Source organism: Panthera leo, chromosome B3 (assembly GCF_018350215.1).
Source record: "Panthera leo isolate Ple1 chromosome B3, P.leo_Ple1_pat1.1, whole genome shotgun sequence".
Classification (NCBI taxonomy): Eukaryota; Metazoa; Chordata; class Mammalia; order Carnivora; family Felidae; genus Panthera; species Panthera leo.
Genome location: NC_056684.1, coordinates 54,335,721 through 54,352,379, shown reverse-complemented (window position 1 = coordinate 54,352,379; position 16,659 = coordinate 54,335,721). Strand labels below are relative to the sequence as shown.

General features: G+C 36.7%; 1 protein-coding gene across 5 annotated transcripts in view; it reads right to left on the bottom strand.

The window, feature by feature from the left end:
• The window catches only part of FAM227B (family with sequence similarity 227 member B), a 208,475-nt gene that overhangs the window by 30,135 nt on the left and 161,681 nt on the right, over positions 1 to 16,659 (bottom strand). For all 5 annotated transcript variants that reach the window (XM_042942084.1, XM_042942082.1, XM_042942080.1 and 2 more), the window contains 2 exons: positions 16,458 to 16,555; positions 12,321 to 12,481 (listed from right to left, as the gene is read on the bottom strand). In XM_042942084.1, the coding sequence (XP_042798018.1) occupies positions 12,321 to 12,481; positions 16,458 to 16,555 (259 nt within the window). The remainder of the gene's footprint in view (positions 1 to 12,320; positions 12,482 to 16,457; positions 16,556 to 16,659) is intronic.

Here is a 16,659-nt window from a genome sequence, read left to right as displayed (position 1 = left end):
TTTTATACAGATCTAGGGTACTTATAAAGTTATTGACCCAGGGGGCTTGTAAAGAGTGGTAAGCTTTCTTCTATGGATTGAAGCCATGAGATACAGTGCAAAATTCTGCATGATGCTAAAAGTAGTTACCCCTGAGCAAAAAAAAAAAAAATAAAAAATAAACAAAACTAGGATACAAGGGACAAAATCCAACCAAAATAAGTAAAATATGAGAGAGAATTAAATTTGTTGATAATTTTGTTGTATGGGTGAATAATGATGAATAAGATAATAGGTAATCTTGAGTCACTCAACGTTTTTTTTAAATTTCTTTTCAATGTTTATTTATTTTTGAGAGAGAAACAGAGCACAAGCAGGGGAAGGGCAGAGAGGGAGACACAGAATCTGAAGCAGGCTCCAGGCTCCGAGCTGTCAGCACAGAGCCCGACGCGGGGCTTGAACCCATGAGCAGTGAGATCATGACCTGAGGCGAAGTCGGACGCTTAACCGACTGAGTCACGCAGGTGCCTCTTAAGCCACTCAACTTCTAAAATTAGAAGTCTGCAAGTAGCAAGGCAAAACAAAGTTCTGTACATACTGGCTGTCTGATATCCCAAGTGACATCTCAAGTTCTGTGAATAGATTAAACTTTCCTTCTTACCCAAGACAGTGAGGTCCATAGAACATTTTTATGATGATGGAAATGTTTAGTATCTGCACTATCCACTATCCAACAGTCACACACAGATAGTGAGCACTGGAAATGTGACAGTATAACTGAAGACCTTTATTTTTACTTATAGTTAATTTTATTAATTTAAATATAAGTTTAAATAGCCACACATGGCTACTGGCTAACATATGGGACAGTGCATTTTCAAAATTATAAAAAACATAATAAATACCTAATTCTATGAACATATTTCTATTACTTTATTTCTTTTTTCTTTTTTGAATGTTTACTTATTTTTGAGAGAGAGACAGACAGACAGAGTGCAAGCTGGGGAGGAGCAGAGAGAGAGAGGGAGACACAGAATTTGAAGCAGGCTCCAGGCTCTGAGCTATCAGCACAGAGCCCGCGGGGTTCAGAACTCTTAAGCTGTGAACCTGAGCCAAAGTTGCACATTTAACTGACCAAGCCACCCAGGCGCCCCTCTATTTCTTTAAATCTTGCTCAAAATAGTATATATTATCACTTTATGTAATATTGTAAAATATGATTGAATAGATCACATACTAGCCTTGGTTTTCTCACTCTATGTTTATCTAGTCAAAACTATTAAGTTTGTTAACTCTTACTTGGAGAAGCTATCAAGGTATCAGAACAGTGAGAAAAAGAAAACCACCTTTTCCACAAAACTGAGTGTACACAGTAAGAACCAATGAAAGGTCCATCTCTTAAATTATTTTCAGAATCTCCCTGAGGACATTGTGAGTCTTGCCTTTTTCGGAGTCCATTTATTTCACCTTGATAGTTCTTGCACCTTTTGCCTTATATAATGCCTAAGACCGGGCAACTTCTCTCTTAATTGCCTCACGGTGAGTAGGTCCTTTCCTTTCCTAACAGTACTCTCTAGGATATGGGAGTCAAAGGCACAGTGAGCTGACTGACCCCTTACTGTAACCCTTGATGGCTGTCAAGATTGACATTGACAGGTGCCTCTTTTGCTTCAGTGCTTTCCTATGTTCCGGCTTGATTTTTTTTTTAAATATTTATTTATTTTTGAGAAAGAGAGAGAGGAAGAGAGAGGGAGAGAGCGGGGAGGGACAAAGAGAGAGGGGGACAGAGGATCCGAAGTGGGCTCCGCACTAACAGCAGAAAGCCCGATGCGGGGCTCGAACTCACAAACCTTGAGATCATGACCTGAGCCGAAGTCAGATGCTGAACCGTCTGAACCACCCAGGCGCCCCTTGGCTTGATTCTTTGACTCCGGTTTCCCCACTTCTACTTCTTTCTTTCACCCTGCTGGTGGGATTTCCCCAAGACTTACTACTGGATTATGCAGACAAATACATGGGATTGTAGAAAGGAAGCAGACTCACGTTTGGTGCTCATTTCATGGAAAAAAGCAACCTGGTGAACTTCTTTCCATTTTCTTACAGACTAAGCCTCTGTTTAAGATACCATTGATTAATACTTAAGCACTTATGTTTCAATTGTTGCTCTGCTTCCAGAATAAGCAAAAAATTACCCATTTCTCTGAAGACTGCATACTTTTCCAGACAAAAGAAGTGTGCTTCCTTAGATATTTAAAGGCTTCATCTTTCTTGAAGGCCACTGTGCTGCAGCTTTTCAACACTCAGGATGGGGAAGAACAGAAATTGTTCAGGTAAGCATAGGAAGAATGCCAGAAAAAGGCTGTACCTAGGGTGCAGATGACAAGCTTGTAGACAAAGTCATCTATTAGACAACAAGTTCCCTGACAGCAGAGATAAGAGTCATCTCTGCAGCACATAGCTGACAGTTTGTCCACACGCATCATGTTTCCCCTTAAAAGCATGTTGTCAAGGCCATTATGAACTAGTAGGCACTTACATGCTATACAAATCTTACTAGATCACAGGATTTTGAGTTGTAAATGTCTTCTAAACAATGCAAAAGTGACTTAACAGATATGGGATTGTTAGTCTAATTCAGCACTTAACTGGTCCTGCTTCTAGATAATGGTAAGGTCTTTCCTTAGCAAGAAATAACTCTAGAAAATGTTGGAAATCCCCTGACCAATTCTGCCCAAACTCTTGGAGCAGGTAACCTCATTTCATGGTAGCAGATGAGATCCGTTGTACAATGCTACATTTTTTTAAAAATGTAGTTTCTGTATGTTTTTTTTCCCTCTGCTTGCATTTAATTGATTATTGGGGATCCAGAAGAAAAACAGTGAGCAATCAATGGATTGTTTTCTCTGTAATGGTGAGAACTGAAACCAACACCATTTCCCCCGTGTTAAATAATACTGGGAATATACTAACCCAGGTGGCTTTTTTGGAAGCAGAATACGAAATGGAGATCAGCGTGCAGAAGGTTTATTACGGAGTGCTCTTGGGATTAACATCTCTGGTTTGCAAAGGAAGGAAGTAAAATTGGGCAGAGAAAGAACTTGAACTGTGATAACAGTCTCAAGGAAAAGTATAAGCTGACCTATAGGGAGTTCCAAAGCTGGGATGACCCTTCAGAATTGTTCTGAGTTGAGGTAGAACAGGCCCCAACCTCAGAGACTTTATGTATCACACTAGTAAATGGATGTGGGCTGCCTTTGAAGGGGGCATAGTACAGTTATCTACTGCTGCATAACGAACAACCCCAGACTTAGTGCCATAAAACAACAACTGTCATTTGTTACTATTATCTCAATAGTTTTGGATGTTGACTGGGCTCAGTTTGGTGGCTTTTAGTTGGGGTCAGGTTGTGGCTGGAGCTGGAGACATCTCAAAGGCTTCCTCACATGTGTGGTTTTTGATGATGCCTGTGGCTCAACCTCAGCTCTGGCTGCTTGCTGGAGCATGGACTTTCTATGTGGTCTGACTTCCTCCTCACGGAGAAGATGTTTCTAAGAGCATTCCAAGAGCAAAAGCAGAAGCATTTCAGTAGAAGCTTTAAAGCCATTTATAACCTGGCTTCAGAAGTCACACTCCATTGGTTGAGGAAGATAGAAAAGTCCACCCAAATTCAAGGGGAGTGGACATAGATGCTATCTCCTGATGGGACAAGTGGCAAGGTCATATTGTAACTAGAGCATGTAGGAAGGAAGATACTGTTGTGGCCACTTTTGAAAAATATAATCTGCCATAGGGCATGACTTTGAGTGAGACCACTGTCATTAAATGATGCAATCCTTGTAAGGTGTTAGCAACTGAAGGCTCTCTGCCATAGTAGTTTTTCAGCAGCTGAAAAATCAGTCTCTTATTCTGGAAGCAAATCTGGGCATTTAGAGCATCCATACTTTCCTGCCCCAGCATTTTTTTTTTTCCTTTTATAGCTTTATTGAGATGTAATTAACATGTAACATTGTGTAAGTTTATAGGACAACTATGTTGATTTGATACACTTAACATGCTGCAAAATGATTACCATAGTAGCATTAGTTAACAACTATATCGCCTCACATAATTACCATTTTTTTTTTTTTTTTTTTTTTACGGTAGGAAAATTTAAGATTTATTCTCTTAGCAACTTGCAAGTATGTAATGCAGATGTTAACTATAATCACCACAGCATCTCCCTATTTCCCCCACTCCCAAGCCCCTGGCAACCACTATTCTACTTTCTGTTTCTATGAGTTTGGCTCTTTTAGATTCCATAGATGAGTAGAATTATACACTATTTGTCTTTATCTGATTTCTTTCACTTAGCATGATGTCCTCAAGATCCATCTGATGAGGAGAGCAAAGGCAAGAGAAATGTAGCTTAAATTAAATTTCTTTACAGCTTGCAGCCCAACAGATACCAGAAACATGCAGAGTGTGACCTTCCTCAGGGAACTCATGTCTGCCTTAACATTTATGTTTTATTAAAGACTAAAGTAACTTTAACAGCAGCTAGCCCCTCAAGGTCCTGAAAGCCTTGCTTCCAAATTCCTTAGAGACTTATGCTATCCCTAATGCCCACTAATTAAAAAGTATATAACCAGTCACTCCTCACAATCCAGCTCTTCCTGCCCTCGGGTCCTGTCCCTGTGCTATAATAAAATCACCTTTTTGCACCAAAACATCACAAAAATTCTTTCTTAGCCATTCGCTCTAAACCCAAAACTTCCAAATTTCATAATTTCATCACATCCATGTTGTTGTAAATGGTAAGATATCCTTATTTCTTGTGGCTGAGAAATGGATCTTTCCACACAGTTAGGAAAGCTGAATGCTCATTCACATGCTCTCACTTTCTCCCATGTAAGAAATCACAGCCAAGAAGATCTTTCTTGACCTTATGCTGTTTCACCTTGGGGAAGGGGTGAAGTCAAACTGTTAACCGTTCTTACCCTCTCCAGTGTGTCCACGCTCATATATATATATATATATATATATATATATATATATATATATATATGTTTCTTTTCTTTTCTTTTCTTTTCTTTTCTTTTCTTTTCTTTTCTTTTCCTTTAGTAGTGCTGCAACTTCCCTCCACTGGAAACTTGGACTTCCACAAAGGCCTTCCTGTCCATAGATGATGGTCTATGAGGTGTTTTCCAGGGATTCCCAGACTGTAGCCATGAGGGGCTAGAGTGGTTTACAGGCCACTACAGGACCCACAACTGGAACTGAGGTCTGTATGCCTATTACCTGACCTACAGGTGGGTGAGACTCCTTCAGGTCCCTTAGTGAATTGTGCCGTTTGCACAGTTCCCCACAAAGGCACTCTTGTCTGTGGATGGATGTCTAATTGTTGTCGTTAGGAGGAGATAGAAATATGAATGAAGAATGTCTTATTAAGCTGTCCCTGTGTTAAAAAAGTTTAGGGACCATGCATATTTTTTTTTTATCCCTATATTTAACAATGCTGAGAATAAGAATAAAAATAACTTAGCTGCTTACTCCAGGAAATGCCTTCTCCTGAAAGAAAAGACTCTGAACCAGCAAAAGTAGCTTGCTCATCAAAACTCACTTCAAGACTCTTGCTTCACTGGGGCCACCAATCCAATTAAACACTGCCTGATCCCAAGTAATTCCTTGCCTTACCTCTCCAGACTCAAAAATCATCCAACTCAGGCCCTAAAACACTAATAAATATCATTCCCGAATTTACCCATTTTGAGACACTACTAAAGCTCTGCTAAATTGGTATTCTTCCTTGGCTTTACTTGGCCAACTGGCTATTCTGGTGGCCTTTTAGGGAAGCTGACACCTGAGAATGAGACAGTGTACCCTCTGAAGAACCTGGTTCTACAGTGAGTTGACAAAATGAGAATGTTGTCATTCCAGGAAAAAAATTGAGCTCTTTACTAGTTTAGCCACTGACAGCATGGAAAGTCAAATTCCTCCAACAGAATCATAAATCTCGGGATTCAAAAAGGCTTGAAATTTATCTAGTCCAATCCATCTGCTTGGTACAGATGGAGAAGAAGCTCAAATTTGAGTTCAAATTAGAGTAAATTTTAGAGACTCCTTCAGTACAACAAAGAGTTTTGGGATTCCTCTCTACTCTCTTATCTTCCCTTTTCAATCTCTTCTTTTCCCCAGCCTTAGGACACCTTGTCCCTGGTTTTCCTCATTGCAGACAGCTAGAGAAAAGATCAGGCCTCCATTGTGTTTTGGTGGAGGGTGTCTGTGTTGCCACAGGGCTTGGTGCTGGGTGTTTCCAACAAAAATGTATTTTTAAAATACCTCCCATTCCAGGAAGCTAAAATCTGGTTTCTATTATCTGAAAGGCCTCATTAAAAGATAAATATTGTCATATATGCACCTGTATTTTTGAAGCTGAAGGAAACTGATGGTTAAATTTTGGGAGTTCAATCTCATAAACAATGGAACAGGCTTTCTAGTAGTGTAGCCCTTCAGATCTGCTGCACTCTGAGAATTCTAGAAGAACTGAGGGAAAAAAAAGTATTTTATCTTGTCTTTACTAGAAAAATAACTAGATGGGAGGGTTCTGGATTAGAGGGTTTTTTTGAACATTTGTCTTTTAGCTAATTTATCCTTTTAAAAATGTGATTACCAGATCCTTAGTATATGTCAATTAGCTTGAGATGTCATTGACTTGAAATAAAAAATATATTTGATATATTGTTTAGAAACAACTCACAGGTTGCTATTCACATATTGGTGAGGGGGAAAAAAATCTATGTGTGCACATGTGACAAAGATCATTGAAAATATTTTTATAAATAAGAGTGAAAAGAAGTTGCACATGGCTCCAAAGAGTTTCCCACTGGGCTCTTACTGTGTGAAGACCAAGTGTTATACAGAACTGGTGACCTTTCATGAGTCTGAGGATTTCTTCCTTTTCGTTTTTTCCCCACTGTTGGCTACTTGCTTCTCCCACATCACAGATAATTCACAACAGATGATTCCTTTGTATAGCTTTTATTTTTATGCTGGTTTAGGTCTTGTTATTACCCATTATTTTCAATTGTAGGGTGTAGTAATCCACCCCTGGACAGTTTTTACATGTTAGTAAGTCTGTATATGCATGTGTGATGGTGGGAGCATGTCTTTGTAGTAATACCAAACACTCTGTATCACACTGCACTGAGTTCAGATTTTTTTTTCCAAGCTACAACAAATGTGAATCTTCTAAATTCATGTTAGAAATATAGATGCAGCTGATAGACATTCTTTTTTAATAGGACCCACACAAACTACACCAACATTTTGTTCCTGAGTTTTCTTTATCTTTTTTTAAAAAAGTAACTTGTGTTTCACATGTAAAAGAAATCATCAGACTTTTGGGTATTTTTTGTTGTTGTTGTTAGTCTACTTTCAACACATTAAAAACTTGAGGTGATTTGCAAAATCACATCCCTTCTCGATGTGAGATGGGAAAATTAGGAGCTCCAAATACATTTTGTACACAATTCTACACAGTTTAAAGATATATTATATATTCAGTCCTGGGTCCTAGAAGTAAACACTTTTTCCTGTTTTACTCATAACTCTATTACTAAGTAATCAAGTTTAAAAAAATACTCAAAGGTCATTCATAAAAACGTTCAAATTTTCTACCAATAAATTTTATATTAACATTAAAAATTTACTATTTTCCTTATGAAGGTACATTAAAAATCCTGTCAGAATCATGAGCACCCCTGTGAAGTACAATTACATTTGTTCCCTGCCTCCTCCTCTCCACCAACATTTCCAGTCTCCTCAGTATTTAGATACAAAATCTAAAACATTGACAATAAAGCAATCTTCCCTCTTAGGACTTTGGCAAGTCACTCCAAATCAAAAGAAATATTACCTATAATGTTTAAATTTATTTTTAAATGTATCTGTCCCATGAGACTCTGATTTAAAAACTGCATAGTGATCAAATATAATATTGCTCTGTATTGAGCTTAAGAAAGTATATCATTAAAATCTCTCATTAATTAAATAAAAGGATTTTGAAACAGAATGTGCATGATCATGCAATCTTAAAAGTCTGGAGAAAAACTTCCAAAATGATTTAATGCAGAAGCAACTGCAGAAATTTCAAATAACTATTCTGAAATATGAGGAAAATTATCATGGCATCCCTTTTTTTTTTGTCCTCTGTTGACCTTCCTGTCTCTTATCACACTTGCCCCAAACCAGAGTTGTGATTATCCTTAAAAGATGAGATTACACTTTTATCTTCTTCTGGAGCTACACATTCTCTCTGAGTAAACAATTAAGTATCAGAGTGTATTGGCTATGAAACCAGACTACCAAGGATAGAAGCCAAGTGTAATCACTTAGCAAGTTACCTTTCCTGTGCCTCAGTTTACTTATCTTAAAATAGAAACAATAATAGTATCTAACTCAGAAGCTGACATGAGAATGAAATGATTTAATAAATGTAAAGTACTCAAAAGAACGCTTGGTACATAGTAACTGTTCAATAAAATTTGAAAAACATTTTGATAATGATGACTTCAAAGATGAACTTTGTACCAATAACTCTCAAATTTCTATCCCTATCCTCCAGTTTTATTCATTTTAATAATATCAATTTTTTTAAATAAAATGAAATCTGGCCTTATCTTTAAATAAAACCATGCTATACTCACTTATCAGATATTTATTTAACATACATCGTATGCGAGATACTTTTTCCCATGTCAGGGACATAGAGGCAAATAATTCTTTGCTCTCTATTGGGTGAGAAAAACAAGTGAACCTTACACTACAATGTGATAAATATTTGGATTTACTGAAGAGATTCATCTGAATCTAGACTTTTGCTCAAACATTGAGTTACCTACTGATACTTAATAAATTACCCCAAAACTGGGCAGCTTAAAACAACAAATGTTTGTTATTGCGTGGCTTCTGTGGGTCAGGAATCTGGGCACAGGTCAGTGGATACTTCTGGCTCAGGGTCCCTCAGAAGCTCCAATAAAAGTGTGAGCAGGGACCAAAGGAGGATTTACTTCATAGGTCAGTCACTCACGTGGTTGTTGGCCAGACTTATTTCTTCAAGGATTGTTAAACTAAATGTGTCAATTTCTTACTGGCTGTTGGCTGGAAGCCTCACTTCCCTACCATGTGGCCTTCTCCACAAAACAGCTCACAACATGATAGCTGGTTCTCCTCCACCCCCACCCCGAGGGCTCTGAGAGAGTGAGCAAGAAATGCTAGCAGGACTGATGTCAGTCTTTTTGCAACTGAATGTCAGAAGCGATACACCATTATGCTAACCATATCCTATTAGAATCAAGTCATAGGTTCAGCCCACAATCAATGGAAGGGAATTGAGGTATGAATACCAGGTGGGGATCACTGGGGCCCATCTTACAGTCTGCCTACCTCAAATATAATGAATTATATTTATCTTTTTTGTTATTTTTTATCTTCTTCTCTGCCTTCTCTACTTTCTCCTATTCCCTCACCATGCATAGATGTACTCACTGCAAATTATCGTCTCTCCACTTCAGGAAAGCCACAAGATTCCAATAAGCAAGCTCAGAGAAAACTATTAAAAATATTTTATATTTTGAATAGCTTCAAAGTAAAATTTGAGTGAGAGAGAAATATTCAATGACCATACAGTCATCACAAATAATTATGGGAAATCCATACAGAAATTTCATTAGCAGCTATCATTATCTTGGGGAAAACATTACTGGACCGCCGCCAACCATCAGTATCACACTCAGAATTATAGCCTAGATCACCATGTCAGGAAAATAAGCATGGCCCAGGAAACGGTAGAAGACTCTGGTGCTAGCTCTACTGCATGAATCCCCTGGGCAAACCATTTACCCTCTTTGTGCTTTGATTTCCTTATCCATAAAGTGGTGTGATATGCCCCCTGTCACAAGACTCTCGTCATTTTTGTGCTAATACATAGCGTGATTCATTATATGCTTTGCAAAACTGCCAAGTGCTGATGAAGATGAGACATCATCATCATTTTGTTTATCATTAGGTCTAGAGACATTTTTTCTTATTGGGGTTATTAACATTTTACAAGCTCAGAAAGCATCACAGAAAGCCGCATTTCTTTCCAAAGGGTGTTTTCTTTCACATAATTATGGAATAAGATACTCATTCCATAAAAGATTTCATGCTTTAGATCTCCATTTTCTCCTCTCCTCACCCCCACACTTACTTACACTCCCCCTACATTCTCAGTAAATTGGTTGTACAATCTGTCCTGGCATAGCCATTAGACAAATTCATGCCCATCAGAAATGTAAACACAAAGACTAACATTTTTATAATTACAATTAAGATTAGTTAAAGATAAAAGCAATTTATTATGAAGGGTTTTATATATCTTTCAAATTTCACTTCTAAACATTTAAAAAAATTCTTTCAGACTAATCCAAAGTTGGTGATAATCCTTGGATCATTACTTAATTTACATATCCCTGAACAGGCTGATTTAGCCCTGTAGTTTGTATCTATCCTTTTGTTCCAGAACTACCCAAGTTAATTCCATGTACATGTGGCCAGTTAGGCTCTGGGGGGTGTCCTGATTAAAATGTGGGAGAGGAAGTGTCCTAGGAAGAGTCCTGAGACTCTGCTAGAGCACATTTTGATCATATGTCCCATGAGTAAAAGCTATGTGAGCACACTCCCACACAGGTATAATTTTCAATTTATGAATTAGGTAATATTAATCTGTATTAATATATTACATATATTATAGAATATATGTAGTCTGCAAATAAAAGCCAGATCAAATATTGTGAAAATAAAATTTAACTTTACCTTTATTAATGGTATGCCAAACCTTTTTTTCCCCTCAAATTATAGAGATTTGATGTCTACACAGTTGTTTATTAATGCCTTGTAAATTAACCTGGCATTATAGAATCATTTGCTAATATTGAAAAGTATAACATACACTTAAGGCTAGATTCATTAGTTATAATAATTATGTATATCCACATTTCAAATAGTCATCTTGAAAATTTTTATTTCTGTTTTTTTTTTAGCCTACATATTGGCAGAATTGATTAGCTCAGCATTAATTTATTTTCTTAGTATGGCTGAAAAGGCTCTCCTTTGAGGAGTAGGAGAAAAATCATTATGGCATTTTCTTTATTTTTGAAAAAATTTATTCTTGCCTTATAAATATTGTCATCAATCCAAAGTTTCTTTCCAAGAATCTTTTAAAGCTATTGGTCCACTAGTGATTATTAAACTAGATGATATAGTCTACAAATCTACTTCCCACCAAAGAAAACAGCAACATGTTGTGATACTCAGAAAACACAAGAGCAAAGATGTCATCATTATCCTTCAAAACAGTAGAGTTCAGCTGAAATGTCAGCTGAGTAAAGTACCTACTTACTAAATATTAGCAAAGTTTAAGCTTATTATTAAAGATAAAAATAGATATAAATAAGAGTCTTTAAAAATATGTATTTTATATATATATATATATATATATATATATAGAGAGAGAGAGAGAGAGAGAGAGAGAGAGAGAGAGAGAGAGAGAGGCATAAACACATATACACTCAGAACTGTGCATGCGTGTCCACTTCAATTTGGAGACTACTGTAGTAGATCCCTTTGAGGTTCATCTGAGTCCCCAGTGAGCCCTGGGCCAGCATGGGTTATGCAGAGTGAACAGAGGAGTATAAGTGGACAGAACTCTGGTCTTCCCACCTGGCTGCAATGAAAGAGCTCCAAGTTCATTTATATTATATTTTAAATACTGATCTTTCTGATAAATTTCATTGGAATAAAGAATTATACAGCTAAAACATGGTTGAAACTTTCCTCTGGAGACTCTAGAAGCCCATGATCCACAGTCTGACAAATGCTTGAAACTGAACACTGAACAGTAAAGTTGCAAAGATAGTCTTTTGCTAAAGAGTTACATATACCAGTTTTTAAAGTTCCTCGGTTTTCGGGTTGATGGGGGGTGGGAGGGAGGGGAGGGTGGATGATGGGTATTGAGGAGGGCACCTTTTGGGATGAGCACTGGGTGTTGTATGTAAACCAATCTGACAATAAATTTCATATATTGAAAAAAAAATAAAGTTCCTCGGTTTTCTGTTTCTTAAAATCTTTCTTACATGCAAAATCACAGCCTTAGATCTAAAAGAGAAAATACTTTAACCAAACATGGTACAAACATTTTGAATACAATTAAATGCTAAGTAAAAAACATTGGTTAAAAAATGCATTCACCTCTTTCCTTGATTGAGATATTAAGTAAAAAGTTTTCAACAGATCACATTAAAGCAAAGCTTAAAAAAGGATATGGTTCTTGCAATATTTCAGTGAATTTAATCTTGGTTTGTTTAGGGGCCTTGGAAATACCAGCTAACTCATGCATCTTCAGATAATATAAAATCAGTGGACTCTGACCTCCAAAATTGAACAGTACACGGTTAAACTCTGGACCAGTGCTACTATAATGGGACTGTAAAGGAGAAAAAAAATCAAGTTAATTATTACTTTTATGTATTTTTAAAGAGCTATAAATAAATGTAACTGTATTATAACTATGAATATAGTTATTATCTGGTATATTAAAATAAATAAAAAGAAATTCCGCAAAGCACCTTCTTAATGAGAGACATTTATTACAGTATGAGTCTATGAGTTTGTGCAGTAAGGCTCTTCTAGCTTTTTTATTTATCAGCTTGATAAATAGGTCAATAGACATTATTTTGCCTGAAGAACAGAAAGAAAAATGAAAGAGGAAAATGAACAGAGCTCCAGAAAAAGGGACAGGAACAAATATGAAGACAAAAATGACCAAAACCTCCAAACTTTTGTGAAAAACATATCCAAGAAGCTTAACTCCAAGTAGGAAAAATACTCACCTAGACACATCATACTCAAAGTGCTGAAAGACCAAGACAAAAAGAAATTTCAAAAGCAGCAAGAGAAAAACAACATATAAGGGAATCCCAATAAGGTTTAAAGTTGAATTTTTATCAGAACAAAGGAGGCCAGAAGGCATGTGGATAACATAATCGAAGTGCTAATGGAAAAAACAACTGTCCATGAATTCTCTGTCATAAATATAATTGCTCTAAGATTTTATTACTGACTTCTTGTGGGATATAAGGTCAGTATAGCAACAATTCATACATTAAGTCTTTCCTCCCTTTTTGTAATGTCTAGATGTGAGATTTATTATTGATTCCACTTCCTGTGAGGAAATAAGATTTTATGCTCATTTGCTTTTACTGATACATACAGTTGTCTTGTGTTTCTTTTGCTTATGGTCACTTTTTCATTGCTTTCCTTCAGAGATGCTCCAGAATTATTTTGAGTAGTGGGACTATCATAATCAAAAGCAATTCTCTGATGGTGAAAACTCAGTGTCAAAATCAGACATGTTTTCTATGATGTAAATCATTTACTTCGTCTCAATCTCCCATGGAAATTCACATAAGGTTATATCTAGCCTGATCTTTAAATTGCATACATAACCAGGACAAGCTTTGTCTAGATTAAAAGGAAATACTACCTGTCTAGAAAGAAAGATGTTTCATGACCTTTTCCCCAGATTCTGCCTTGGATACTGTAAGACAGAAACTTGATCTTACTGAAATTCAAGACATAGACATTTGTTATTTTTTCCACAGTTCTCCTTTTTTTACATAGGAAAACCACAGTTAATACCTACTTCTTCCATAGAAGGACCACTGATTTTTAAGGGCAGTTCAACTCGATAATAGCAGAACTAGGCATTAAGTGTATATCCAGTGTTTTGTGGAGCCTCAGCCATTTTCTTAGATACTGTAAAGCAGAGGGTTTGAAGTGGTGCAAAGAACTCCTAGAGATATTCCAAATAGCCAAAACAATTACCAGGAGCCTCACTACTTCCATCTGCCCCACAAAAGATAATGGTAGAAAATTATCAGAAAACTTTAAGGTCCCATAAAACAAGACCTATATAGTCAAGAGTCAACTTAGTACTAAATCTTAGAACCAAGGAATCCCATAAACTTTGAAAGAGTCACAGGAGATGAGCTAGAAGGAGGAGTTTGGTGCTTCATTGTTTTGTTAAGTTATTAAAGGATAATTGCTGTCAATGACTAGAAAGGTAAACTTTGATTTTTGAGGTTTGAATGTGCATTCTGCCGATGCTCATATGGGCATTCGGAAGCCACAGGCACCCATTCGGCATCTGGACAACGCTGGTGCTTAGAAAATTCTTTATGTTGCACTGAAAACTGTCTCCCTATAGCTTTCACTTACCAGTAAATGTAAGAACTTTATGGTTTGTATTGGTAAAACAATTATTTTGAGCCACACAGAAAAAGCCTAATCCTGCTTTCCTACAGTAGCTCTCTACATATTTGAAAACAGTTATTACAACCACCAGAGTCTTTTCTTTTCTAATGGAAATGCCTTTAAATATTTTGGTCATTGCTCAAATATACCATTAATTATATAATTATAGTCCTTAATTATCCTGATTATTTTCTATTCAGAACTCTTTTGTTTGTCTACACCCTTTTATAATGCAGGACTCCCAAATGAACATAATACACAATAATTGTGTAATCAACATAGAGTAGATCCCATATGTCTGTTTAAAAACCTCAAGAATGCAGTAAGATTTGGGAGTCAACAGTGTGTTGATACATACAGAGATTACTGTAAAAAATAATTTCCAAATCTTTTCGGATGCCTCTAACCCAAGGCTTTATTATCCTATACTTATGCAGCTGTAATTTTGGACCTTTATACTTTTTTCATAATAAAAATTTATCTTCTAAGATTAGGCCTACTACTCAACTGTTGTAAACCCTTAGTCATCCAATGCATTCATCGTTCTTCCAAGGTTTATGACTTCTAAATATCTAATAAAAATGGCAACCATGTTTTTATCCAAGTTGTTGATAAAATAGTCTGCAGAGGACAGGGCCAATGATGCAGCAATGTGGTGTATTACCAGAGATGGATCTGCAGTTTGCTTTCCATCTTTTAACAGTGTCATCTGAAAAAGTTTGTTCAGTCAGTTAGAAATCCACCTGTCCATATTTCTTCAACTTGTAAATAAGGTGTAAAAGGCCATTTATAGTGATTACTGAAGATCAGATATACAGCCTCTATTACATTTCCTGATTTATAAATCCAGCAATATTGTACGTGTCCCCACCCAACCCTAATGGTGTGATATTGTCATTGATCCTAAATTGACTCCTAGAGATCACCAGTTTCTATTCTAAGTACTTACAAACCACCTTTGGCAGCACTGTAAAGATTAGAAAACATTTTAGTTATCTGGGTTATTAAAGATAGGGAAATATATTAAGTATTGACTTCAGAAAGCGGTTTGTATATAGGCATAATTTAAAATTTATGGTCAGACTTGACTAGACAATCCAGACAAAAGTTTAGCAATAAAGACTGCAATCAATTTAAAACCTATTTGTCTAATAAGAGATCAAATTCAGAATTTCAAGCCTGTAACCTCATCAAATCTTGGCTAAAGCAACACAAGGTGGCCAAGTCCCTGAGGGTCTCTATTAGGGAGGAACCACCAGAAACGTGCAAAAACTAAGTACCCACAACTTATCAGTAACACTACACACATATAGCCAGTTATTCCAGAGCCATGGCTTCAGAGGAGTTTGATGAAAACTCTTGTGACATTTTCCCTGCAATTTTGACTAGAACTTACTGAGATATAGTTGAGATCAATGTTTGTATATCAACCCAAGGAAAAGCAGTGCCAGAAGTGTGGGAAAAAATGAATTTTATGTGGTTTTTTGTTTATTAGAGATGAGGATATTTTATTTTAAAAAATTTTTAAAGTTTATTTATTTATTTTGAGAGAAAGGGAGAGAGAGGCAGGGGAGGCGCAGAGAGAGAGGGAGAGAGAGAATCCCAAGCAGGTTCCGCCCTGTCAGCACAGAGCCAAACACAGGGCTCAATCCCTTAAACTGTAAGATCATGACCTGAGCTGAAATCAAGAGTCAGATGCTTAACCAATTGAGCCACCCAGGCACGCAGAGGATATTTTTAAAAAACAATAAAACATTTTAACATTAAGATTAACCTCTCTGGTAAATCACTTTGATCACTAAATTTTTCTAAAATATATATCAGGAGTGTAACAATGAACACTGTCTATATGAAGCTGTTAAACTAAGCAAATTAAAGAAGTCAGAACATTTTGGGGGGGCGCCTGGGTGGTTCAGTAGGTTGGGCGTCTGACTTCAGCTCAGGTCATGATCTCATGGTTTGTGAGTTCCATCTCCATGTCGGGCTCTGTGCTGACAGCTCAGAGGCTGAAGCCTGCTTCGGATTCTGTGTCTCCCACACTCTCTGCCCCTTCCCTGCTTGTGCTCCCTTTCTCTCTCTGTCTCTCTTTCAAAAATAAACATTAAAAAAAAAGTAAGAACATTTTTTATAATTATTATGCTCCAAACCTTTGTTGTTAGTCTTGATACACTTGATTCTTCCTTGAATGTGGGCATTGTGTATGCTCTTGGGTTCTTTAAAATTTTCATCATATTGAAGTCTATCGCTAAAAGAGAAAATAAAGTATTTTCCTAAATATTCTGTTTTTGTTTCTTTAAAAAAAAGCATAATTTTCTTCTAGCAATGTGCCCTAAACATGGAAAGAGCCAT